The 26744-nt window shown below is 59.6% G+C and overlaps 1 protein-coding gene across 3 annotated transcripts; it reads left to right on the top strand.

Annotated features, from left to right (window-relative positions):
* Nucleotides 1-513: 513 nt before the first annotated feature.
* On the top strand, nt 514-26699 carry MICALL1 (MICAL like 1). 3 transcript variants are annotated; one of them, XM_086712310.1, is made up of 17 exons: nt 518-1019; nt 5256-5304; nt 5787-5928; nt 10186-10274; nt 11617-11759; nt 13112-13557; nt 14183-14240; nt 15138-15517; nt 16946-17361; nt 19421-19555; nt 20178-20304; nt 20444-20534; nt 20701-20774; nt 23455-23569; nt 23771-23817; nt 24768-24826; nt 25966-26699. In XM_086712310.1, exons 1-17 carry the CDS (start codon nt 874-876, stop codon nt 25969-25971), a joined length of 2523 nt encoding a protein of 840 aa, XP_086568436.1. In that variant the 5' UTR covers nt 518-873; the 3' UTR covers nt 25972-26699. The 3 variants fall into 3 exon arrangements, with proteins under 3 accessions (XP_086568435.1, XP_086568436.1, XP_086568434.1); XM_086712309.1 differs by having other exon boundaries at nt 514-1019; nt 16946-17355; nt 24768-26699; XM_086712308.1 differs by having other exon boundaries at nt 24768-26699.
* The last annotated feature ends 45 nt before the right edge of the window (nt 26700-26744 follow it).

Raw genomic sequence — 26744 nt, 5'->3', positions numbered from 1 at the left:
GCAGGCAATGGGGGGAGGGGACGGTGGCAGACAGGGCTGTGGAGGTCAGGGGTGTTTGGGAGTGGTGAAACAGGGTCGGGGAAGCTGGTGGCCATCTGGGGGGGCGCTTTGCGGTCAGCAGGGGAACGACCCGACGGACCTGACATGGGGGTAATGCCGGCGCAAAGTTTCGGGCCAGGAGAGCTGAGCGGGTTGAGGGAAATCAGTGTGGGGGATCTGCACGCAGGTCCTTAGGCCAAAGCGTGGGAAGAGAGCAGAAAGGAGAATTCCAGGGGGGCATCGTGGTGGAGGTAGCGGGGTGGAAGAAGTCATTGTGGGCCGGGCGAGTCTCCAGGAGGTGACGGGGCTGTCCCGGAGTTGTCTTGAGGGCTTCCCGAGGGGAAGCGGTGGCCGGGACCACGAAGCCGAGGGGGGCTGTGGGCAGTCGGGCCCTCGGGCGGGCGGGGGCGCGTCTGGGGGCGGAGCCGCCGCTGGGTGGGGCGCCAGGCCCCCCGCTCCCGGCGGCCGCGGGCGGGGACCGAGGCCAGCGGGACGCCCGCGCCCGCGCCCGGCCCACAGCGAGGGGGGCGGGCGGCGGTGAGTAGGCGGCGGCCGGCCGGGCCGGGCCACGCGGGCGGCGGCTGCTCGGGCAGGTCCGGGCAGGGCCGGGCAGGGAGCAGCGAGCCGAGCCGGGACCCCGCGCCGGAGCCGGAGCCGGAGCCGGAGCGCGGACACCCAGGCCGCGGCCCCGCCTCCTCCCCGCCCTGCGCCCGCCGCCCGCGGGTCGGCGCCCGCAGCTCGGAGCGGCGCCGGAGCCGGAGCTGGAGCCGCCGCCGGAAACCGGCCCGAGCGGGGCCCGGGGGTGAAGCCTGATCCCGGCGGCGCCCGGAGCTCATGGCGGGGCCGCGGGGCGCGCTGCTGGCCTGGTGCCGCCGCCAGTGCGAGGGCTACCGCGGCGTGGACATCCGCGACCTGAGCAGCTCCTTCCGGGACGGCCTGGCCTTCTGCGCCATCCTGCACCGGCACCGGCCCGACCTGCTGTGAGTGCCGGGGTGGGGGGAGGCGGGCGGGCCGGGGAGTAGGGCGGCGCGGGCCCGAGCTGGGGACCCCCGCCCCCCTCAGTGACGCGGAGCCCGGGCGGTGGCAGGCGCCGCCCCCCGGAGACCGAGACGCCGACCCTGCCGACGGCCCCGAAAGACTTTGGAGGCACTGAGCACCCGCCACCCAGGGGGGGCCCCCCCTTCCCCACGAGGCCCCGCCCCGCCCACTGGGACACCGAACCTGTCCCCCATACTGGTCCGTGGCCTAGGGGCACCGACCCCGCCCTTAGGGCACTGATTTCCGCCAAAGGGACGCTGAGCCCCCGTAGGCCTTGACTCTCTGAAGGGGAACCGAGCTCTCCTTGGGGACCCTGGGCCTTTCCCCGCACCACAGTGCTCTCAAACAGGCGCACTGAGCACCTCCCTCCCGGAGAGGGAGGCATTGAGCCCGTCCCCTCTGTGAGGGCTTCCCCTTGCTCACTTCTGTGGTTCCCCCAGGCCGTCTTGTCTCCAGCCCGGCACAGAGGAGACCCCCGTTAAGAGTGGTTGGACGGGTGGATATACACCCCCTACCTCCCACCGCAGTTAGGACACACATCTGCCTCCCAAGTGTGTGCCCCACAGCCCTGCTGTCCTCAGTGGGGCAGGGTGGCTGAGTGAAGGCTCATAAGGTCTGTCTGACAGCCACCACGGGGCTGCTCCAGGGTGGGAAATGGCCCCTTCTTACCCCCAGCTGCCCAGTGGGGTTCTCATGGAAAAATTTATTCCGACCCCCCCCCCCCCCCCCCCAGCAGTTGGCAACTTGGGGCTTTGACCTCAGCTGGTCCTGCCTTGGGCCCTGGAACCTCTTCCATTCATTCATTCACTCATTCATAAGACACCAAGTGAAAATTAAGCTGGGGCCCGCCACTTCTTGGGCTTCCTGTCTCATCTGCAACTTGAGACCAAGAGGTCCTTGCCTCTCTTGTGGACGGCACCCCCGACAGGGCTCCCCGAGCCAGGCGGGCTCTGCGGTCTTTCCGTGTCTGTTCCACTGCAGACCTGTGCTCCCCCTGGAGCATCTGGGAGGGCTCTGATGAGGGAGAGAAGGGAGGAGAGGATTGCCACAAGGATTCCATGGTGCAGATGCGCGTGGTTCACTCTGTACCGGGGGGTACAACGTCTGTGTGCCGTGGGGCCCTGTGTTGGACCCTGGAGCAGAGGGTTTGGGGGGACGTGGACGCGAAGCAGTTGAGGTGGAGACGCACACGGGCTTCTGCCTGCCGTGGGACAGGTGACAGCTGCAGTAACACAGACACAGGGTGGGTGAGCTCAGGAGTGGGGCTTGGAAGGAGGGAGGAGAGGGCACCCACATTGGACCCGTGTGTTGGAAAAGAGGGCTCACGGGATCTTCTGTTTGGGCTGGGGGCGGGCCGCGAGGCGGGAGGCAGGGGACAGGGCCAGTGTGTGAAGGGACCTGAGAGTCAAGCTAAGCTTGTTGGGCCTGAGCTTACCAGTATCAAAGTGCAGGCTGTTGGGTTTTGTTCAGCTCCCACGTGTTCTAAGTGTGTGACCTTGGGTAAATCACTAGACCCCCCTCCGGGCATCAGTTCCCTCGTCTGTAAAGTGGGGTTGATAATAGGACCGACGTCACAGGATTGGTGTGAGGCAACGAGCGTGCAATTAACAGTAGTTATTGTAAGTTGTGTGATTAGAGAGTCGAGATGATGAGTGTGTGTTGTTCCTTCCTTTACTCAGCAGTGTTACAGAGTCACCACTCTGTGCTGGGCCCTGCCTGGTGGCGGAGACGGCAGGAGCCAGGTGATGGCAGGTGCCAGCCAGAGGGGGCCACCTGAGCAGAGACCGGGGGGAGGGAGCACTGCTGGGGCCTGTAACGCGTGGGCAGGGGGGACCCGGAGATACAGCTGGCCCGGAGCGCCAGGCTTGCTGGCTCAGGAGGGTGGATGGAGCCACGGGGAGCTTTGTGGGTTTTATTTATTTATTTTTTTTAACGTTTATTTATTTTTGAGACAGAGAGACAGAGCATGAACGGGGGAGGGGCAGAGAGAGAGGAAGACACAGAATCAGAAGCAGGCTCCAGGCTTTGAGCCATCAGCCCAGAGCCTGACGCGGGGCTCGAACTCACGGACCGCGAGATCGTGACCTGAGCTGAAGTCGGATGCTTAACCGACTGAGCCACCCAGGCGCCCCAGCTTTGTGGGTTTTAAGCAGGGGAGGGCAGCTCCCCTTCTGAAAAGAGATCCGGAATCCTGTCTAAACATTCATTTGTAGAGCAGGCCAGTGCCCGGGCCACCAGCCCATTGCACAGCAGACAAACTGAGGCCCAGCTGCCACATGAGGCGTAAGGAGGATCTCCATGAGAGTAGGGGCAGGGTAAGGGCCGAGGGCAAGAATCATCTGAAAGGTTCAAGCTCTTGGAGCTGTGGGCCCTGCCTCCGCTAGGGGGTGGGGTTTGCCCTCCTGAAGGGGCTGGTTCATTGTTCCCCACCCCTGCCCCCCTCCCTTGAGGACAGAGACCATGTGGGTTTCATTTTTCGGTCCTTCGTCTCCCCCAGAGCCAAATAGAACTTCCCAGGGTTTTTGAAAACTCTTAGAGAATATCTGTGTTACTAAAGTCCAGATGTTGATGAGGGACAGAGATGGGGGTGGGGGAAGAAGCTGGAGGAAAAACTAGTATCTCAGGGGCCCTTATAGTTTTCACACTGTTTCCGGAATTTATTCATTCAGTGAACATTTATCGAGCACTTATGAAGTACCGGGAATGACACAGGGCATTGAGGGCACAGGGTGAACAAAATGTGACCCCAGCCTTCTAGGAACCCTGCCAGGGAGGCTGAAATAAACTGCCAAGACTAGTTGCCTTTGTCTCATTGGGTCTCTGAACAAGCCTTTGCTGGGGCTGGGCTGGCGACTGCTCACCTATTCACAGAGCAGGAGGCTGAGGTTTAGGGATGTGAAATAGCTTGCTTATGGCCAGACTCTTAGGCAGTGGCAAAGCAAGGGGACTTAGGGACCCGGCTTTGGGGTCGGGGGAGAGGGAAGCGACCCGGCCAGATGTGGCAAAAGGGCTGAGGCTCATACGTAGTCAGCTCCCCTGTCCTAGTCCACCCAGCCTTGGGGCACCTCCCTCTGGGGTTCTCAGGTTCCCCTTTCCTGCCTCTGCCCACGGTTCATTGTCTGGGGCAGGAGGAGAAAGGCATGCTTGCCCGCTCCCTTGTATCACCGAGGCCCGCCCTTCACCCCGCCCAGACTCAACCCTAACCCTCCCCACCAACCTGGTAGGTGGTCTTAGAGCTCCCCCAACATACAGATGGGAAAAGGGAGGCCGAGACGACTGGTGACCTGCCCAAGGCCACACAGCCAGGCCCGGAAGAGCAGAGCCTGGGACTCTGACCTTGGAGGTGGTGCTGCCTGCTCTGGCCTCTGGGCCCACCGTCTGGGAGAGTCAAGGCGGCACTTTTCATCCATAGAAGGGCAAGGGTTTTGGCGGGGGCACCCGGGAGGCTGACGCGCAGGAAGGCTGTGCGAGTTGGTATGACCTCTCTGGGTTTGTGATATGCAGAGGAAAAGTCCAGAAATGTGGCTTCTCGAGGCCGAGTGGCTTCCCCTCTCTGGGTCTCAGGGTCCTCATCCGTAAAATGGGATAAATACCTGCCAAATAGAGTTGCTACAAAAATAAATTCCAGACAGGAACTCGGCACAGGTCAGCCATCTGTGGCTGTTCCTGTCGTTACAAACATTAGTCCTGGTCTTAGTGTTGTCTTTTTTTTTTTTTTTTTTTTAAGCTTATTTGTTTTGAGAAAGGGAGAGGGAAGGGGGGAGAGAGAGAGAGAGAGAGAGAGAGAGAATCTCAAGCAGGCACAGCACTGTCAGTCCACAGCCCAACTCGGGGCTCGATCTCACGAGCCATGAGATCATGACCTGAGTGGAGATCAAGAGTCAGACGCTTAACAGACTGAGCCACCCAGGCGCCCCTTAGTTTTTTGTCTTTGCCACTGACTCAGGACTCAGCTTTCTGGTACAGTGAGAGGAGGGATCTTAAACTTGAAAGCTTGGACTTGAGCCCCGCCCCTTCAGAGTGATTTCCAGCCTCTGCTTGGATGCCGGAGGACCCCTCCCGCAACCCTGCTGAGGCCCACACTGGGTGGGATGAGGTCGGGGCCACTGTTCCTTCCAGACTCCATACCCCTGCCCCAGTCACCTCCTCAACGCTCCTCCTCCCTTTACCTTTTACAGAGATTTTGATGCGCTTTCCAAGGACAATGTCTTCGAGAACAACCGTTTGGTGAGTCCCCAAGCGGGTGGAAGCTCTGTGGGCTTGTGGAGGCTGTGGGCGTGTGGAGCGGGGTGGGAGTGGGCAGGGGTGTTGCAGGGCAGGAGCTGAGGCGAGGGGATCCTGGACCAGCTCCCTGAGAAGCTGCTTTGCACTGGGGCCCTGCCTGCTCCTCTCCCCACCCCCTTCTTCCTTCTGGCCCCCCTGTGTCTGGATTACCAGCCGGCCCTCCTCCAGGCCATCATGTGGGGCCAGAGGGGAGCCTATAGTCTCGGACCCTTCATCCCACTGAGGGGAGCTGGGCCTAGGCTGAGGGGCGCCCACTAACCCTGCCTCCTCCTCCTCTTCCTGTTGTGGCTGCTTTCATACCCACTCGTGCACCTGCCCCCGCTCCCCCCACTGCCTCTACCACTCCGCCTTCCCCCACCCCCGCCCCCACTCCTACCCTTGCACCCTCCCCTCTACCCCCCACTCCACACCTGCCCTCACCCCAGGCCTTTGAAGTGGCCGAGAAGGAGCTGGGGATCCCTGCTCTCCTGGACCCCAATGACATGGTCTCCATGAGTGTCCCTGACTGCCTCAGCATCATGACCTACGTGTCCCAGTATTACAACCACTTCTCCAGCCCGGGCCAAGGTGAGAGGGGACCAGCCCTACAGGGAGGCTGGTCCTGGGGGTGGGGCCGGGGATGTGCAGGACTGTTTTTCTGAGCGTTCAAAGGGGCAGCCGGGGAGGCAGCACATCATTTATTCACCAGATGATTCATTGAGGCACTGACATACGGACCGAGTACAACAGCACCGCGCTGGGCCCCCGGGGGTGCAGCCGTTCACGATCACTGCCCTCGTGCAGCTCACAAGTCTCCTGGGCAAAAAAACACCCAAACCAATCGCCGAACAAAATGAAGGTAGAGAGACAAAGCAGGGAGAGTTCATTCGCTGCCTGGGAGTTCACCTCTCTGGCACTCGCCCTCACTTCCTGTTTGCTGCTACTTCCCTGGGGTTTTTCCTCCCAAGCCAGCGAGACCTTCAAGGTCTGAACGCTGAGAGGCTGGGGAACTGGGGGTGGGGCTGGGGAACTTGGGGGAGCTACAGGGTACTTCTCTGCCCTGAGGTTACTGGCTGCTGAGCCCCCTGCCCCGGGGCATCCTCCTGCAGAAACCTCCCTTGAGGACAGCTGGGCCTCTCCTTCTGCTGAGAAGAAATGGGCCCAGGGGCCCAGAGGGGAAGCGAGGAGCTCAAAGTCACATAACAGGAAAGCTGAATGTCTGGACAAGAATCCAGCTGTCCTGACACCTGTGCTGGGTCCCCGGGGGCCTTGCCTCCGCTCTCCATGTGGACCGTCCCAGACAACCTCTTTAAAAAAAAAAAGTGTTCTATAAAGACAGATTTTTTTTTTTCTTGCTAAGAGTAAAACATACTTCCTATAGAAAAGGGAGAACATAGAGAAGAGCATAAAGATGAAAATAATCTGTTACCCACGCAGCCGTAGAGATCGATAGTGCAATTGAACAGATACCATTATGTGTGTTTCGGTAGAAATCAAAATGAAAGTATTTCCTGAGCACTGAGTCCTTGGTGAGAGGCAGTAGGGTGGGAATTAAGAGCACGGACTTAGAACTTTAGCTTTGCCATTGACTCTCTGGATGACAGTGGGCCACCATGGCCCTCTGCCTGCCTCAGTTTCTCCTTTGCGATGGGGATAAGAGTAGCACCCGTCTCTTAGGATTGATGTGAGGAGCGAGGACCTGCGAACCTGTCTGGTCCTTATTTAGGGCTCAAGGTTGATACTATGACTTCTTTATTTCGTTGGTTAGAGTTTTAGCCTGTTTACCTAGAATTACAATTCAGTCTTACCTTCTGGAAGGTCCCTTGTTTCCAAACCCTCATCTCTTTCAACTGAGCTCTTTTCTGGACGGCCACCCTTCCGAGGACCTGTGAGGCGGGAGGGGTGGGGAAGGGCCCTCCACAATACTGTTGCTCGTGCCCGCTGTATTCTTGGGTCCTCACCGGGCGACCCTGGTGGGCTCGGCTCCCCTCGCTGCGTCTGGGTGGGATCACCCCCGTTCTTATTGCTAAAGGCACAGTTGGTGCTTTTCGTACAACTTGGCCCCTAAATGCAAACCATTTTTATCCCACCTGATGTTCAACCCACGGAAACAACAGCGGTGTGTCCCCACCCTGGGGGCAAAGCTGGCTGTCAGACTTCCCCAGATGGCCCTGTACTGTACTTTCTGGACAAGTAGAAGGATTTCAAGGGCGATTTTGACTAGACTTGACTTTCGCTGGACTGGGTACCTTTGGAACCTGGCCCTGGCTAAGACACCACAGCACCGTGCCGAATGTCCCCCCCGCACCAGGCTCCGTGGTGCCAGTGACCCTGGGCGCGGCAGCTGACCCCTGCCCTCCAGCAACCACGGCGTGGTCTGGAACCAGAGTGTGAGTGAAGGAAGCCCGGTGGCTGTGCGAAATGGGCAGTCACAGGGTGGCACGGGTGAGGGTCATCCTTCTTTTTTTTTTTTTTTTCAACGTTTATTTATTTTTGGGACAGAGAGAGACAGAGCATGAACGGGGGAGGGGCAGAGAGAGAGGGAGACGCAGAGTCGGAAGCAGGCTCCAGGCTCTGAGCCATCAGCCCAGAGCCTGACGCGGGGCTCGAACTCACGGACCGCGAGATCGTGACCTGGCTGAAGTCGGACGCTTAACCGACTGCGCCACCCAGGCGCCCCGAGGGTCATCCTTCTTAGTGGGGCCCCTGAGGGTCTCTCCCGTAGCTCAGTTTGAGCCGCTCGCTGCCCCAGCCATAGTCATAGTGAATTGTTTTGTGTTTTGAGTCCATCACATCCCTTCTCTGCTAAGCCTTTCTTCGTGGTGATCCCCCAGCCCCAAACGCCATCTTCTTTTCCACTTTTCCCACCCACAACGTTCTTTCCTACCCACCTTCCCATCTTCACATTTTGCCTCCTCTAAGCAGCCTGCCCTGATTTACCCCCCCACCGGTGCTCTTGTGGCTCCCTGCCCTGTGGTGAACACATCAGACTCTGTTCATAATATTTTGATCCCTCCTCCCTCTTCCCCTGCAGACCATCTCTGTCCGGTTCATGGCTACGTAGCCCCAACACCTGGCACTTGATCATTCATTTAACAAATATTTACCGAGCCCCCTAGGGGGTGTGCCAGGTGCTGGGGAGAGAGCCGAGAACAGGAGGGAGGGAGAGAGAGCACAGGTTAACAGTAGGTAGTATAACTGCAAAGAAGTCTGATGAAGGAGACAAATCACGGAACTGGGGTAAAAACCAGTGGGAGGATGAAGAGGCTACTGGACGAGTGGTCATGGAGGGTCTCCCTGAGGAGCTGACATCTGAGCTGAGCGTTGGACAGAGAGAAGAGGGAGGGCATTTGAAGATCTGGGGAGGAATATTCCAGGCAAGGGGCAGCACAGGGGCCTGTGTGCTTCAGCGGGGAGTGGGCAGGACAGAGGGGATGAGGACAGAGGGGGATGATGGAGGGTGCTCCTCGATTAGGCTGCCCCACTTCCAGAATCTCTGACGGTGACTCATCACACACATTCCCATCACAGTCCAAGTTCACGCATGTGCGTGTCACTGAACCAAGTTTCAGGAAACGATTCTTCCCCTTAATGACATGTGATACACGCAGGGGCGCCTGGCTGGCTCATTAGGTAGAGCACGTGCCTCTGGATCTCAGAGTTGTCAGTTCAAGCCCCACGATGGACGTGGAGAGTACTTAAAAAACACCACCACGGCCGTGGCGCCGGGGCGGCTCAGTCGAGCGTCCAGCTTTTGATTTCAGCTCAGGTCATGACCTCAGAGTTTGTGAGTTTGAGCCCCGTGTCGGGCTCTGTGTTGATGGTGTGGAGGCCGCTTGGGATTCCCTCTCTCTGTCTCTCTCCAAATAAATAAATAAACCTAAAATAATTCTTAAAAAAAATAAATAAATAAAGTTTGTCAAGTGATATTTTAGACTACAGTAAGGAACTTGGGTTTTGTTCTTAAAATTATCAAACCGTAAAATTGACTTGTTGGGGTATATGGTTTTCTGAATTTTAGATTTTTATTTTATTTTATTTTATTTTTACATGTTTATTTATTTATTTTGAGAGAGAGAGAGAGAGAGAGAGTGAGCTTGCGCACAGCGTGAGCAGGGAGAGGGGCAGAGAGAGAGAGAGGGAAAGAGAGAGAGAATCTCAAGTAGGGTCTGTGCTGTCAGCACAGAGCCCGACATGGGGCTCGATCCCACAAACCTGAGATCGTGACCTGCGCTGAAATCAAGAGTCAGACGCTTGACCCACTGAGCCACCCAGGTGCCCCAGGTTTTTATTTGAATCATGGGGTACAGAGTAGGCGCTCAGTGGATATTTGCTGAAATCGTAAAGGAGTGGAGTCTCAGAGGGGGCTGGTGGGGTATGGTGGGTCTTTTTTTTTTTTTTTGCTTGAGGGAGTGCAAGCAGGGTTCTGGGCCACACCAGCCCATTTTCCTGAATCTTCAGACCAGCGCTACGTGGCTCGTCTCTTTTCCTTCCCTCCAACCCCCTTCCCCCGGTGGGAAGGAAGCCACTGGTCCTGCCGCATACTGGGCGCTGCTAATTCTGTGATCCTACTGTTGCCTTAGCGTTTACGCTGCCCCTGAGCGGTAGGAGTCACTGTCCCACTTAGTGGAGGCTCAGGGAGGTTAACTAGCTTGCCCTTGCCCTTGGCTCGGAAGAGGAGGTGTCCGCTGGCCAGTGTGAAGTCGGGGCCTGCTCTGGTCCAGCTGTGTTGGGTGGTCTGCCCAAAGGCGATAGCTGTGGAGCTCAAGTTGTAGGCCAGGTGGGGGCCTCCTAGGACTTCAGGGTCTCTACCTGCCTCAGGGTCTCCCTCCTGTCTCTTGGCAGCTAGTGTCTCATCACCTAGAAAGGCCCAGGCACCCTCCTCCCCGCCATCCGGAGCACCTACTCCAGCACAACCAGGAGACAGGGCTCAGGTAGGCAGATGCCTGGGGTGGGCGGGCTGGGGTCACTGCGGGGTTCATTCTTGGTGCTTGTCCCATTGGCTTTGGCCGTAGAGCCTCATTGGCCAGGGTGGGTGAGGGGGCATGGGTCAGATTCCAGTCCCGTTCTGTGGGCAGGGAGCTCCTTTTCTTTCTCCAGGGCTTGGGGTAGAATCAGGAGCTGCCAGGCCTGGGAAGGGGGCATAGGACAGTCTACAACACTGACTTTGCCCTTGTGGCGCTGGCAGGATTTACACGTTATCATAGAGCAAATACTCCCCAGATTCCTGTTGAGACAGGGTTTTAGCTTCGCAGCATGATTGCATTGTATCCTCTCCACACCTCTGGGACGTCGGTATTATGTGTCGAGAAAACTGAGGCTCCGAGAGGTTTCGTCACCTGTCCAAGGCCGGTCCCCTGCTCCCAGATGTTTAGAGGAGCCACACTTCAAATGTGGATAGCTCTTCCCAGTGTGCAAAGGGCTTTTCCCCCTTCCCAGCTTTCCCTTGCTGGAGGGGCTCCTGAGGGACGGGGAGCTGGTGCAGTGTGGGTGCCCGGTGAGCTGGGGCTGAGACAGTCACGGGTTCTAGGATTCCGTCTGCAGGAGGGAACCCAAGGCACAGAGGGTATGAGAAGCAACCTCAAGGTCACAGTGCTTGGACGTGGAGAAACCGGGATTTAAATCTGCAGCCCCAGGAGGGGAGGCAGAGAAGGGAGACGAGGTGGGCCTACGAGGACAGTCACCCGTCAGGGGCCAACCTGCAGGGATAAGAGAGGGGAAGGGGTAATACAGCCAGGAGCCGTCTTTCTGGCCGGGAGGGCCCCAGAAACCGGAACTCAGGATTTTTGTTTCCATTCTGACCCAGTGACCTTGAGCCAGTCTCTCCCCCTCTCGGGGCTTCAGTTTCCTCATCTGCAAAGTGGTGACTGTCTCCCTCTGCTCCTCCGGGGCTCTGATGAAGTACATTACTACTGCAAGGCTGATGCGGACGTGGGGGGGCAGTGGCTTTTGGAGGGGAGGGGGACTATTGTTTAAAAAACATTTTTTTTAGAGAGAGAGAGAAAGAGACAGAGTGCGAGCAGGGGAGGTGCAGAGATAGAGAGAGAGAGAGACAGGGAGACACAGAATCCGAAGCAGGCTCCAGGCTCTGAGCTGTCAGCCCAGAGCCCGACGTGGGGTTTGAACCCACGAACCGTGAGATCATGACCTGGGCCGAAGGCGGACGCTCAACCGACTGAGCCCCCCGGCGCTCCGGAAGGGGGCTTTTCTTAAACAGGCTGGCTGGTGACCACACCTCTACCCCCCCCCCCCCATCTGCCCACCCTGTCCCTGCAGGGTGAGGAGCTCTCCTCCAGCAGTCTGTCAGAGCAGGGTGCCCACCAGACCCCCAGCAGCACGTGCGCGGCCTGCCAACAGCACGTGCATCTGGTGCAGCGTTACTTGGCCGAGGGCAAATTATACCACAGGCACTGCTTCCGGTGAGTGGCGGGGGGAGCCTGGGGGGCAGCGGGCTTCACTCCCCCCCAGCACCCCATTTCCAGGGAGGGAGATTCCATGGATTCAGCACCTCAGGGGGCCAGGCACATTGTGGGGCTCTTCGTGCTGGAACATCTTCCTTATCCCCATTTTACCGATGAGCACACTGAGGCTTAGTGAGGGGAAAAGCCTTGCGCCGTCACGGAGTTAGGGAAGGAGCTGAGCTCAGGGGTTCTGCCTCCAGCGCCAAAGCTCTCTGAGGCTAACGACCTACTGACAATTCAGGAGCTGACTTAAACGCCCTTGAGAAAAACAAAAAGGATTTTTAAAAAATCACGACTTGTTTTCAATGTGTGGCTCCCAGGGGAAGTCAAGTTTAAAGAAAATGGAGTAAGAGACAAGGAAAAGACAGATAACTTAGAAAATGTAGAAGAACAGTTTATTTATTTTTTAATTTTTTTTAATGCTTATTTATTTTTTGAGAGAAAGAGAGAGAGACAGAGTGTAGACAGGGGAGGGGCAGAGAGAGAGAGAGAGAGAGAGAGAGAGAGAGAGAGAGAGAGGAGAGAGAGAGGGAGACGCAGAATCCGAAGCAGGCTCCAGGCTCTGAGCTGTCAGCACAGAGCCCAGTGCGGGGCTCGAACCCATGAACCACGAGATCATGACCTGAGCCAAAGTCAGATACTTAACTGACTGAGCCACCAGTCGCCCCGGGAAAACATTTTATATGTTGCGAAAAAGCAATTAGAAAATAGTCGAGAAGCCAGTAACTGAGTTACACAACATGCATTTGACTCTGGGTTAGTTTGTGTCTATGTGAGTCTGTGTGTGTGTGTGTGTGTGTGTGTGTGTGTGCGCGTGTGTGTGGTCGCATGATGGCCGGGCCTGGAACCCCAGGGGCCTGATGGCAGAACTGAGGTGTCACGAGGGAAAAGTCTCAAGCAGGCCCATCGTTACACCAGCACAATCACCTTTGGCCACGAGCGCGGTGTTTTAAAGACTTTTCACAGTGTCTTCCAGTGGAAAACACGTTTGACACTGTGAGAGTTCTGACACGTGCCTGAATAAAAACCTGTGTAATCAGGTGCGCAGCTGGCATTAGAGTTCCCTAAAACAATATAGTCTCGCTTGTGCGATACACTCTGATGTGTTGTATTTCATTCTATTTCATAAAACAACACCAGCAACAAAACCCACGTTGCCTGGAAGTCCAGCGTATTGAGACAGAATCCAGGCTGGCAGGTGGGAGGAGGGGAGGGAGGGAACGGCCTTGGCTACTGGGGGAGGAGTAGCCGGGGTCCCGGGCTGGGTGCCCGGCTAAGTCGACGCACCCACCCCACCTTCTCCCCGGCAGGTGTCGGCGGTGCTCCAGCACGCTGCTCCCTGGAGCTTACCGAAGTGGGCCCGAGGAAGGCACCTTCGTGTGTGCGGAGCACTGTGCCAGGCTGGGCCCGGGTGGGCGGTCGGGGACCAAGGCCGGGCCGCCTCTGCAGCCGAAGCAGCGGCAACTTGCAGAAGAAGCCGAGGATGTGGACGGAGGCGGCCCCGGCCCTGGTGCACCTGTCGGGGCTGAGGTGGATGTGCCCAAGGCCGGCCCCGAGGCCCGGCCCCAGATCCCCACCAAGCCCCGGGTTCCAAGCAAACCGCAGGAGCTGGGCAGCTCTCCGGCCGGCCGCCCCACGCCTGCCCCGAGGAAGGCGTCTGAGAACACGGCCCCGACGCCCCCCACGCCCCGGCCCCGGTCCAGTCTGCAGCATGAGACCCCGGGGGAGCCGGGTGGTGGCAGCGGCTTAGTAAATGGTGAGCGAGGGTTCGGTGGGGGGCCGGGCGCTTGGAGGGGTGTGTCTGGGGTTTGACTGTGCGTGTGCACTGGGAGCACTCGTGGAGGCCTGAGCTGGGCCCTGGGGCCGGACGTCCTGCTGAGGCCGATCTGTGCCTTCGAGGCACTGCCAGTGTCAAGGGGGAGATGGGCACAGACGGAGGGGTTTCCGGAGAATGTGGGAGCCTGTCACGACGGGGGAGGGGGGGCTGTTGTGGGTTGCATGGAGGCCACTTGGGGGTCAGGGGGAGCTTTGAGGAGAAGGTGATGCTGGGCCTGGGTTGAGGCAGTGTTTCCTGTCCGCACTGGGGACGTGTCCGCGGGCCACTCGGGTTCCCCCTTCTCAGCTGAAATGCAGATGGGGTTTCCGGGTACCCTGGCCTGGCCCCTATGACCATTCTTTACCCGTAACCTTGGGTGCTTATCTAATGTCCCTGAGTGCCGGGCCTTGGAGGTGCAAGGTTGCAGGTGAGGTCGCCACGGCTACCTGGAGTCCCGGATCTGCCAGCTAGAAAGGGAGGGCGCCCCAGGTTCCCCAGTGCCCGACTCTGCCGCCTTGCCCACAGCCGCCCGTGGAGGCCTGTCTCACTCTTCTTTCCCATCTAGGAAGGCTGCACGAACCCCCCGTCCCCAAGCCGAGAGGGACCCCCAAGCTGTCTGAGAGGTACGCTGGCTCTGAGAGGCTTTCCTGCATCGGAGGCCCTGGTGGTGGGAATGGGGGTGTTCCTGGGGCCTGGGGGGGGGCGAGGCCTCCCGTGGGCACAGGACTCACCAGCACACCCTCCCGAGGACGCGCAAGGCTCACTCTGGGTGGGGTAGGAGCGCTGTGCCCGCCTCTCCTTCCCTGAGGCTCCCCCCGGGGTCCCCACTTTGGGGCAGTAGTCTGGTGGAGACAGTGCCCCCGGGGCCCCTTTACCTCTCCAAGCCTCTGCTGCCCTGTGAACGTGGGAGAGCGAGGCCTCACTCAGAGAGCTGTTGTGAGAATTGGCAGCTGAGTACAGAAAGACCCAGAAAAGCTCAGCTCTGTCCCCGGCTCAGGCCCTCCACCCCGGGACCCTGCGTCCTGCGTGCGGGCATCTATTGCCAACTGTTCTTTGGAGCTGTGCTTCCCCTGTGTGGTCTGTGAGGGAGAGAGTGGGCCCCAGCTGAAATGGGAGTGCACTCAGTGAGCGCTTGCTGTATACAAGGCACTCTGCCCATTGGATCCTTATAATAACCTTGTGAAGTGAAGACTATTGTCCCCCTTTCATAGGTGGGCGACTGTGGAGAGAGGCTGGGTGACTTTCTCAGCCTCATGCAGAGAGCCGCTGTGGGTCCTTTCCTGGGCTGGGCTCATGGAGGCTGTGTGATGTGAAGGTTCACGCTCTTTGGGCCTTAAGGCGCCCAGCTGATGTGTGACTGTAACAGTGCATTTCGGCGTTGGACCCAGACTGGCCCCCCCTGGGCTGGGAGAGAAGGGTGCGGTTTCTCATCTACCTCCTTGGAAGGAACTGTCAAGAGAGAGGAGGCTGCTGTCCCCCCGCCCCCTAATGGTTTCTGCCTCTTCCCCACCTCCGTCCAGGACACCAGCCCCCAGGAAGGATCCCCCATGGATCACACTGGTGCAGGCAGAGCCAAAGAAGAAGCCAGCCCCCCTCCCCCCGAGCAGCAGCCCCGGACCTCCAAGCCGGGACAGCAGGCGGGTGGAGAACGGAGGCGTGGCGGAGGTGGCCCAGCAGAGCCAGGTGACAGCTGGCCTGGAGCCCAAGCCCTACAACCCCTTCGAGGAGGAGGAGGAGCAGGAGGCATCCCCAGCTGCACCCGGCCTGGCCACAGGCCCCGCCCTGGCCCACTCGGAGTCTACACCCAAGTCCCTGCACCCCTGGTATGGCATCACCCCCACCAGCAGCCCCAAGACAAAGAAGCGCCCTGCCCCCCGAGCGCCCAGCGCCTCCCCACTCGGTGAGTGCCATCTCTGGGGGCCCCCTGGACAAAACTCGGGGCTCGGCTGCCTGGGTCAGCCCAGGGCTGGGGAAGGGTGTGTGGTGCGGTGGGATCCCTATCGGGCCAGGGGCCACGTGTGTCCTTTCATTTAATTCGAGAGCAAACCGGTGAGGTGGGTGGTCACACTCCCATTGTGCAGGTGAGGGAGCTGGGGCACAGAGAGGGTAAGTGATTTACCCAAGGCCTCATAGCACGTAAGCAGTAGAGGCAGGATGTGTCAGGCAGGAGGCTCCAGACTCTATACTCCTAACCCTTCGTAGTGTGCCCGCAGGTGAGGTGTTGTGAGGGTTATATGTGCGCCCCAGCCAGGGGTTCAGTGCAGCCCGGCTCGCGGAGAGCGTGCGGCAGGGGTTGGCTTGAGTCCGCCTGTCTAGTCACCACCCTCCAGTTGCCGGGCACCTGGGACTCTGACCTGGCTGTGTGTGACACACGCGTAATGACCTTGAGTGGCTCCTTCCCTGTGTCCGTCTTCAGTCTCCCCGTCTGGAAGATGGAGGTGGCGGGCCGGCTCCAGGGCGCTGTGCCCCCTCCGCCCATTGCGCCCTCTCGCGTCCAGGCACGTCGTAGTTTTTGTCGCTCGCTGTCTTGCGGTTTTCTCAGGCCTTGGGCCTGGTCGCCTCCCACCGCGGCTGGGGGGTGGCCCTCAGGACCTCAGCGGGAGCCCCTTAGACGGTGGGACTGAGAGCACGTGCTCAGTTCCCTGCTCCGGCCCCTGCTGGAGCCCTGGGACCCTGGAATTAAGGGTGGCTGGCAGCTTCCGGATGCTTCGGGCAGGATGAGTGCTGAGTCCCACATAGCTGTGTCAATCCCAGCCCTTCCCAGGCAAGTGCCTTCTCTCTGGGTCTGTGGCCTCATCTGGAAAACACAGATGGTGGTACTTCGAAGCACGGTGTCCATCATCCACGTGAGGACTAGCGCGACACGGGGCGGTGCCTGGCCAGGGCCGGCCGCTGCGAGGGCTGCTGGCTCCTTCCCTCTCCTGCTGGTCGGGGCAGAGGAGAGGCCAGCCTTGATTCCGTCTGCCCTCCCCTCCGCTGGCAGATCTGCCCCTTCCATTGGGCTTTGCCCTGGGTCAGATCGGACGTGGGCGGGGAAGTAGGGGCAGGCGCCATGTGCACATGAGGAAGTGGGGAACAATGAGGAAACCCGGGGCGACAGGTGTGCCACGAGGTGGCACAGCGCATCCCAGAGTGTGGGGGATGAACGCGGATGATTTGGCCCCTCCTGACCTGGGTCCTAGCACGTTGCTGTTCTCTGGGCCCCGGCCTCGACTGGACGCGGGAGGACTTGGGTTTCCAGGGCCACCCCAGCCCTGTGGAGAGTGGGGGGCGTGAGGTGAGGCTGTACCTCCTCGTGTGGCGCTCACGCGCTCATTTGTTTGCCCAGCTCTCCACACCTCCCGCCTCTCACACTCGGAGCCTCCCTCGGCTACCCCGTCGCCAGCCCTCAGCGTGGAGAGCCTGTCGTCCGAGGGCCCCGGCCAGACCCCGCCTGGGGAGCTTCTGGAGCCACCGGTCGTGCCCAAGAGCTCCTCAGAGCCTGCAGTCCATGCCCCTGACACCCCCGCGACCTCTGCCAGCCTCTTCGCCAACTCCTCCCTCTCCTCCTCTGGGGAACTGGTGCAGCCCAGCACAGACCGGACACCCCAAGCCAGCCCTGGCCTCACTCCCAACACTAGGGGCAGCCCGGGGCCCCAGCCAGCCAAGCCCTGCGGTGGCGCTGCCCCCACGCCTCTCTTACTGGTTGGAGACAAGAGCCCCGTGCCTTCTCCTGGAACCTCATCCCCGCAGCTCCAGGTAAAGGTGAGTTCTCCCCGCCTGCTAAGAGCTGCTGTCCTGTCCGGTGGATCTGTCCGGTGGTCTGACTTATTTACTGACCCGGATGTGTCCCTCGGCCCATTCATGACTGTATTTGCGGAGGCACGGATTCATCCACCCGTCCACCCGTGCATCCGTTCCCCTGTCCCCATGCCTGGCCCTTCATGTAGTGATGCGTCCAGGCCCCTGTTTACTTGCCTGTCCCATGTACTTGTCCCACTGGGACCCCTTCACCCAGCCACCGTCTGTCTTCACATCCTTCTGTCCACCTCTCCATTCTCTGAGGCCCTGCTTCTGCCAGAGGCCCCCTCCCAGGCTCACCCCAGGCTCTGTCTCCTCTTGGGGGTAGAGTGGGCAGGGGACTCGTTTTCCAGGTGACCTTCGTGCCTGTTTGTGTAACTGTTTCTCAGTCCCGTGCCAAGGACTGGGGTCATTAGGGATCAGGACATTTCCTCTAGGCGTCTAGTTCCTGAGGGCACCTCTCTGGTAGCCACAGTCCTTTTGGGCCACCAGGTTCTGATGGTCCACATCTGCACACTCTCTGTAGCCCGCTGGGGCCCAAGGCTCGTGCAGCCCCGGGGGCAGGGTGGCAGGACAGCTCATGGGGGTGGGGGGTGGTGGCCGTCGTCATGGTCTGACGGACCTGACAGAGGATAAGTCGGGGGAGAGGGCTGAGCTTTCGGTCCAGACAATTTAACCTGCCCCGGCCTGGGCAACGGCGTCCTAGCCAGCTCTGCCTCCCGCCTGCTGTGTGACCTTGAGAAGGCCCTGCCCCTTCTGTGGGCCTCGGACTGCTCTGGGGAGGCCCAGGATTCCTTAGGAGGGGCAGGTAGGGGAAGAGGTCAACTTTGGACACCTCCCCCTTCAGGCAGCTCCTTTGAAACGTCTTCTTCCCATCCTGCGGTGTGTGTAAGGTTGGCTTGACAGTTGGTGCTGAAAGGCTGAGAACCCTGAGGAGCTTGGGGGCCTCGGGCTGTTTGGTCCTGCTGGGCCCCTGCGGGCGCTGCCCTGTGGGAACCAAACCCTGTCTCCTTGCCATGCCTGGACTCAGGCCCTGGTACTTTCCCTGCTTTAGAAATCCCAGGGCAACTGCCAGTCCAAACGAATCCCTGGGCTGGCACAAGTGAGGGGAGCAGGCCTCCCTCCAGCCTCCCTGAGCTGCTTGGAGAAAGTTGGGTAAACACTCTCCTGGGAGCACTGCAGGCCTCAAGTGAGACCTTTCCATGGGGCCCACGATGACCCCTCTGTTTCCGATGAGCTGGGGAGAGCAGTTGGAAGACGCTGGCGCCTCTCGTATTGGCAGGCGAGGCCCTGTCCCAGTGCTGGGGCGGCCTGGCTGTGCTGGCCTTGGAGGGTGCAGGGGTCTCCGCAGAGGGTCAGACAGATGCAGGGCTGTGGATACGTGAAGGAGGGTGCAGCAGAGAGAGGGTAGGGGTCTTTCGTGGACAGGGAGGAAGCCACTCTTTTCTCCATCTACTGGCCAGATGGAAGGTGGGATCTCTGCTTTCACACTTCCTGGCCGGGCGGTGCTGGGCAAGGAGCTTCGTTTACCTCTCTGAGCCCTAGTGCCTGCTAGAAAAGGGTGGTTGTGAGGCCTGAGTGAGCTGTCTGGCCCTACACTTCATGTCCTGACCACTGCCCCGGTGCTCGACAGCTGCCCTGGCCCTAGCTTGGGCCCTTGGGAAGTGCATGACCTTGAGCCAATCAATTAACCTCTCTGAACTTGAGCGTCCTCCGCTATAAAATCGGCCTTCCAATACCCATTTCGCAGAGAGGTTGTGAGAACAAGAGTGTAGAAAGGCATCCAGGGCAGCAACTACGTGTGGCAGGTGCTTGGAAGTGGAAATGTTTGTTGAATGCCTCAGTGCATCCGAGACTGAATGCTGGGAATCTCTCTCTGCCCGGGCTGCCTCCTCCCAGGCTCCAGGCCGTGGTCCCGTAGTCCCGTAGTGATCAGGCTACAGCAGGGGGCGGCAGAGGGGGGCAGGGCTTGTCTTACTGCCTCTTCCCCAGACTTATCCTCTGCCATTCTCCCTGCCTTTAGTCTTCCTGCAAGGAGAATCCCTTTAACCGGAAGGCATCACCCACAGCATCCCCAACCACAAAGAAGGCCACCAAGGGATCCAAGCCAGCCAGGCCACCTGCCCCAGGACACGGCTTCCCACTCATCAAGCGCAAGGTACCAGCCACTCGGCTGCCTGAGCCCTGGGGACCCCTCCCTTGGCCGCCTCAGGCATCCCCTGGGGCTCTCCCAGAGGATGGGCTGTCTGGGCAGCTGCCCTCGGATGCCCGAGGGTGGCCTGGTCAGGAGGTTTAGCTTGCAGCCAGGGGGATTTTGAGCAGACCAGCTGTTCTCAACCGGGCGTAATGAGTGGTGCATTTAACTTGTTACTAATAATAGTTCAAGGATCAAAGCACTCACATGATATACTTCTAGTTAAACAGATTAGAGCGTTCTCGAGTTTATCTGTCCACTAGGGTCACTCTCTCACATTGTGGTATCATTTCTGGAAGGGCAGAGAAGCGGGGGGAGGGTTGCCACGAGAGGCAGGAAGTTTTGCCTCCCTCTGGGTGTGCCTGTTGGCCCTGGCCGGGGCCAGGGGCATCAAGGGGCTGTGGCTGTCCCCACTGCCACCCTTCCCTGCACCGGGATCCTGTACCTGGCCACGCTGGGGGGTCTGACACAGCCTAGGGCCCGGGTCTGTGGTGGCCAATGCTGGCCAGAAATGGCTAAAGCTCCTGGAAGCGGGCAGGTGGGAGGAATGGGCTGTCCTTCAGGTCACTGGGGCATTGTCGGGCAGGTCCAGGCTGACCAGTACATCCCCGAGGAGGACATCCACGGAGAGATGGACACTATTGAGCGCCAGCTGGATGCCCTGGAACACCGTGGGGTCCTGCTGGAGGAGAAGCTTCGTGGCGGAGTAAATGGTGCGGGGGCTGCTGGGAGGGCCTGGCGGGTGGGACTTAGGGGTGACGGGAGCCTCTCTCCCTGGGGGCAAGCCCCGATGGCTTCTTTGGGGGCTGGAAGCGCCGCCAGCCCTGGCCTCAGTGGGCATCTGGCTTCCAGAGGGCCGTGAGGACGACATGCTGGTCGACTGGTTCAAGCTCATCCATGAGAAGCATCTGCTGGTGCGGCGGGAGTCTGAGCTCATCTATGTGTGAGTCCCCCCCCGCCCCCCCCCGCCACTTGGCCCCCTGCTCCGGTCCCCAGAATCCGCAGAGTTTACAACGGAGAATCTTCCCTATGTTCCCTCGTCGCTGACAGCACAGGGCAGGGCAGCCATGCAAGGGGCAGGGTTAACAGTCAATGTTCCTGCCTTCTAGTTTCAAGCAGCAGAACCTGGAGCAGCGCCAGGCGGATGTGGAGTACGAGCTGCGGTGCCTTCTCAACAAGCCCGGTGGGTATAGGCACACGTGCTCCTCTGGCACCCGCCCGGGGGCCTGGCGACATTTAGGAGTGGGCTGGGTGCTGACCCTCCAGACTGGGGATAGGCGGACACCGGGAGCAGGGCCAGAGGAGGAGAGCGCCGGGGGGTGTCGTCTGGGTCACGTAACAGGTGGTACACGGGCTCGAGCGATGGGAGGAGAGGGAACAGCATGGCCGGTGTGGGGTTGTGGACTCATGTGGCATCAGGGGTGACAAGGCTCTCAGGCAGCACCAGGCCTGGGAGCAGACTGGCCTGTTTGGGCTGCTCCCTCTTCTGGAACTTGTGGGTAGAGCGGCACCCACTGGGGAGGGCCTTCAGGCTCCAGGGCCCGGGGCTGCCCCAGGTGAGTGGGTGACAGCAGATGCCTGACCATCAGGCTAGAGCATGGCAAGATTGCACCAGTGGTGGGAGGGAAGGTGGGTCCCCTGCACAGTGTGGCTCAGCGGGACCCTGGGAGTGGCTCTGGGAGAGGCAGGAAGGGCCTAGAATGGTGGAAGGGCAGCAGGAGGGATCGGGTGTGTGTGGAGTCACATGGTCCTGTGTTCTGCCACTAACAGGCTGGGAGCACTCCCACTTGGGCTCAGGTCATGATCTCACAGCTCATGGGTTCGAGCCCCGTATCGGGCTCTGTGCTGACAGCTCAGAGCTTGGAGCCTGCTTCGGATTCCATCTCCAACTCTCTGCCCCTCCTCTGCTTGTGTGCGCGCTCTCTCTCTCTCTCTCTCTCTCTCTCTCAAATATAAACATTTAAAAAAATTAAAAAAAACATGCTGGAAGCAGAGGATAGGGTGTTGGGGGGGCGCTGGTTAGGCAGGTTTCTTAGTCTTTCTGAGTCTTAGTAGCTTCAAGTGTAAGACAGGATGAAGGTACCCACCTTGTAGGATATTCTGGGACCAGGAGACAGTGGGTATGGAAACACTCCGTGCCCTCTGAGGGGCTGATGGTTGATGGTTATTATATGTGACCGAGTTGGGGTCTTTGGCCATGACGTGTAGTTGAGCCACAGCTAGGCAGAGAGATCAGAGGCATCAGGGCTCTTGACCACTTCTTGGTCCAGGCAGTGGACCTCACTGTTCCCATTTCACAGATGAGGCAATGGAAAGCTGGAGGTTGAGAGTCTTGCCCACTGGTGGGGGAGCTGGGCTTCTAATCCAGGTCTCTGACCCTGGCCTGTTCCTGGACACACAGCCCTTCCTATCTGCTGGGACAATGGCCCTGCCTCTCCACTGACTGAGGAACTTGGGGGGCTGGGTGAGACCCAAGGCAGGAGTGTCTCTGGAAGCCACTCCCCTGCCATCTGTGAGTCATTCCCAAATCTCCTGGAGGCTGGGGCACAGCCCCCACCCCCGCCCCCCCACCATGCAGAGGGAGCCACAGTGACATTCTGTGGCTGGGGTGGGCGCAGCACCTGCACCCCCAGGCCGGCCTGGGCATATTGTGTTGCTTCTCCAGCCTTCTGTGTGATGGCAGCACGTCCTGGGCTTGTCATCCTGTCCCAGATGTTGCCTTTGCAGAGATGTTGCCTTTGGTTTATAAGGCCCCAGATGAGGTAGGGACCCACAAAACACCATAAGGGCTGTGGCTTGGGGGGTGTCAGGTTCCCCGGGCTCCAATCCTGGCTCTCCCCTTGCTGTGTGATACTGGTCAAGGACTTAACTTCCCTGAGCCTCAGTTTCCCCACATGTAGGTTAGGGACATAACCTCCCTGGGCCCAAGGTTTGGGAAGCGTCAGAGTAAGATTTGATTTGGGCCGTGACTCAGAAGCCCGTGCTGTCCCCAGAACTGTGCTGGGCCACCTGCTCCTGAGCTTTGGCAAGATGAGGTGTTAGGACATTGGGACAGGACTAGGGGGCCTCAGGATGTTTCTTTCGAGACAGGGAGGCCTGTGGTGCCAGATGTCGTAGAGGGAAGGCTAAGTGTGGGCACCCTTCCCCTGGGAAGCTATGGGCTGGATGAGAGGTAAAAAGGCACAGGTGGGCCCCTGGGTGGTCCTGTGGGATGGCTCGGGTTCTTGGGAGGAGGCTGGTGGGGCAGTAGGTACGTGAGACCTCAGGGACACCTCCTGGCTGGGCTCCCTGCCCCTAAGTTCCTGTCCCCTCTAATCTGCCCTCCTTCATGGCATTGTGTTAAGGTCCCGATGTGCCACTTGGGTCCACACACTGCCACACACTGCTTCTACTGTGCAAGGACCTAGGAGTCCCCTGTTGTCTCCCCCCGCCCCCCCCCCCCCCGCCCCACTCTGGCCAGCCCACCCACTCTGGCCAGCCCACCTTTGGAGACTCTTAGCAGGCCCAGCCTGAATCCTGCCTCTTCTAAGAAACCACCTAGTGAACATTGGTTGAACAGAAGCAGGAATGCTTCAGCAAGAGCTGGTCTCTGTTCTCAGAACGTGTGTTGTACTTGCCCTCCTGGAGCCCCCTTGAAAGGTTTTTTGGTAGGCATCCTAGTATGCTTTGTCTCTGCCGGAACCACCTTCGTTTCCCCCAGAACTTGTCATCCCCACCCAGCTGGGCCCCTCCTTTCTGTCCTCATAGGATCCAGCATGGGGGCAGCCCGCAGCCGCCTCAGCACTTAGGCATTGGTTCCTGGCTTCCTGGGAAGGCAGGCGGGTTTCCCACCACTCATGCCCCCGACCTTTCTCCCTGGGCAGAAAAGGACTGGACAGAGGAGGACCGGGGCCGAGAGAAGGTGCTGATGCAGGAGCTCGTGACCCTCATCGAGCAGCGCAACGCCATCGTCAACTGCCTGGATGAGGACCGGCAGAGGTGACATGGCTGGGGAAGGGCTACCCTCTGGGGTTCCTCGCCGGAGGGGGTCCGGAGCGGGCCTGGCCAGCCCTGTCCTCACTGCCAGCGATCCCATTGCACCCTTGCTCAACCCTGTCGGAGGGACTCAGAGGCTGGAAGGGACTGGGAATATCCGGGCCTTCCTCCTGTGGGACCCTTGGCTTCCCTTTCTCGTTTTAGGGAGGAAGAGGAAGACAAGATGTTGGAAGCCATGATCAGGAGGAAAGGTGAGGCCCTCCTGGGGCTCTGGTTCACCAGAACGGTTGGCGGGCAGGTTGAACAGAGGGTCGGAGCAGATGCTACAGGGACGTAGTGTGCAGACTCCCAGCCTCTCTCTTGCCGGGAGGGCCGTGTGTGGCGAGAAGGGCTATGGCCTGGGCTGGGAGTGGGGGGCTACGGGGAGGGCTGTGGTGGGCAAGGGGCGCTTTCCTAGGGTGGCTGCCTGAAGCCAGGCATTCCTCCCTGACATCTGGAGCTGATCTCGGAGGAGGTGGCGGCCTCACACAGCAGTGCCTACCAGAGACGAGACGGTGCCTGGAATGGTGGAGAGGGCACTGGCCGCGGAGTCAGGAGACCCGGGTTTAATCTTGGTTCCACCAGTGACTCATTCTGTGGCTTTGTGGTTGGGTCTGGACTCTAGTCAGGCTGCTTGGGTTCCAGTCCCAGATCTGGAACTTACTAGCTGGGTGACTTGGAGCCCCAGCCGTTTCAGTCCTGTAGGCCTCCCCCTCCTTGTCTGCAGATTGGGGGTGATAGGGGCACCCCTTCACGGGAGGGCTATTCAGATAATGCATGTAAACAAAGCACTTAGCTCCGGGCCTGGCAACTACAAAGAGCTCCGTTGGTGTTAGTTCATTTCAAAGGCCCACATTCTCGTGGTCTATAGGCAGATGATTTCTGAGGTTCCTTCCAGCTCTGTCCGTGTTTGCGTTGTAACCCACAGAGCTGAGCACCAGCCTAGGGGTCGGGCCTTTTCATGATAAATCTTGGCCATGCTTCAGAGTTCCAGACTGTTTTCACATTCGTTTATTTCCGGATCCTTGCCAGAAACCCCATCCTGTAGGCCCAGAAAGGTGAAGTGACCTGCCCAAGGTTCCACACGAGGTGGAGGGGCGGAGCTGGGCCTCCGTCACGGCCCCTGGCCTCTCCCGACGTACTCCCCCTTTCTCTTCTGCAGAGTTCCAGAGGGAGGCTGAACCCGAGGGCAAGAAAAAGGGGAAGTTCAAGACCATGAAGGTGCTGAAGCTGCTAGGGAACAAGCGTGATACCAAGAGCAAGTCCCCGGGGGACAAGAGCTAACAGCGAGGGCAGCCGGCTGGGACTTTCACCCCTCCTGGCTCAGCCCCTGGGCTGTGCTCCACTCGAGGGCGGCGGGGGGGTGGGGGGCTCCCTGCTTCCCATCAGGATCAGTCCTGAGGAAAGATGATGCGAGGGGAGGGGGCCTCTCGGTGACAGCCTCTCCCTCCTCAGGGTCCTGTTGCTGGTCTGGGCCAAAGAGTTTTCTTCCCCCTTCTCTGAGCCGTAGGCAGCTGTGGCTCAGCTCTGCCCAGTCTGGTTCTGGTGATTCCAGATGCTGGGACTGACCCACGGAGCGAGCAGGGTCCTGGGTCCAGGATCCAGGGAGGGGCCGCGGCCCAGCACACCCGCCTTGCCCACCGCCCAGCCCCTGCTGTGACGGGCAGCCCCTTGGTCCCTCCTCTTCCCTTCTGTACTGTGTCCAGAAGGGATTCTTAGCTGTCACAGTCCTGACCTGGAGGTCCTTCCGCCCGCGTGGTCCGCCCATGGCCGACCTCCGGCCGGGGTCTCCTGCCTTCAGGCCTCTGCTGCTGTTGGCAGGCCAGCACTCAGGGCTTGGTGGCGCTGGCTTCTTCCTGCCCCAGCCCTGGCTCTGCGTCCCCGTTTTCCTTTCCAGTGCAGGTGGCCCTGAATCTGTTTCTCCTCACTCAGGAGCTCTATTTATGAAGTCTAATTAGGTTTGAGCTCATTACTGTGTCCTCAGACACAAACGGGCCTGATGGACAAATCCCTCCCTCTGTCCCTCAGAGTTCTAGGAGGGGCCTCTCTCATTTCCCCTGGTTCCATAGGAAACCTCACCCCCCGGAGCCACGGGGCTGGGCGGCCACGCCGGGTGGATGAGGGTCTCTGGGAGGCAGGCCCCATGGCAGTTCCTGTCCCCGATCATCAGCCGAGGGAGGATGTTTCACAGAGGTGCTAATCCTGGTTCCTTAACACATTGTAGTCTGACCCCTCACTTAGACCTCCCCCCACCTCCCCCAGGGCTGGGGATGGTGGGCCTGTTCCTGCGTGTGGCCGTCACCAGTCTGTCTACTCACACTCGACTGTTGTCCGTTCTCTCCTAACTTGTTCCCCCGAAGGACTGATGGCCACTTACCCCACTGAGATGGCCAGGGGAGAGGAGGAGCCGATGGGGACAATGGCCTTTTCCCCAGGGAATGTGTCCAGCAGCTCTCGGTCAAAGCACTGTTGCTATAAGCTATCTCTGGGGTGCTCCAGGGCACCCCCCTCAGCACACCTCTGGGGAAAGTACGCACTGTATGAACTCACGAGGATTTTCCTCGCCAACAATAAACGGAGACAACCTCAGCTGCCGGCGCCCTGGAGCCTTGGGTGCTTTGCCCTTAGCCGGGTCTGCCTGCTTCCCTGTGTCCGCCGCATGCTGTGGCCGGACATCTCTGGTCACCTGGGCGGGACCTGTGGGGCCGTCCCTGCCAGGGAGCCTTGGTCCTCAGTGCTTGCCAGTGGGCAGGACTCTTCTGCGGCTGGGAGAGGTGGCTCCCGCACCTACACAGCCCCTGGCGGTCTCCTTCCAGACGTGCCTGTTGACCTGGAGCTGGTCACCAACTCCACAAAGGCTTTCAGGGGCCAGGCAGGTCACATGCATGACCAGGCGGGGTATAACCTGAGGAGTGGCTCTGGCAGGCTGTCTGGGTGTCTGGAGACTCAGGTGGTGGGGACTGGGGTGAACTGGGGTGTCTATGCCCCCAACTAAAGGGGGAAGTTCTTCGTTACTTAAGTCAACTGTAGTTTGTGGGAACGTGGGCCCAGTGTTGCCAGACTCTTCCATTTCTCAAAAGAAGCTAGAAATCCAGATTGCGTGTGCGTGTGATTTGTAAACGTTGGCAACGGATCTGAA

Source organism: Puma concolor, chromosome B4 (assembly GCF_028749965.1).
Source record: "Puma concolor isolate L17-30 chromosome B4, mPumCon1.1.hap2, whole genome shotgun sequence".
NCBI lineage: Eukaryota > Metazoa > Chordata > Mammalia > Carnivora > Felidae > Puma > Puma concolor.
Note: the sequence above shows the minus strand (reverse complement) of the source record. Positions and strands in the feature narration are given on the sequence as shown.

What these genes read in the sequence shown, in the direction of transcription:
- MICALL1 (XM_086712308.1), top strand. Translation starts at nt 874, where the DNA reads ATGGCGGGGCCGCGGGGCGCGCTGCTGGCCTGGTGCCGCCGCCAGTGC. An exon ending in AACCAGGAGACAGGGCTCAG is followed by an intron (nt 10,275 to 11,616) that starts GTAGGCAGATGC and finishes CTGTCCCTGCAG; the next exon opens with GGTGAGGAGCTCTCCTCCAG. An exon ending in AGCCATGATCAGGAGGAAAG is followed by an intron (nt 23,818 to 24,767) that starts GTGAGGCCCTCC and finishes TCTCTTCTGCAG; the next exon opens with AGTTCCAGAGGGAGGCTGAA.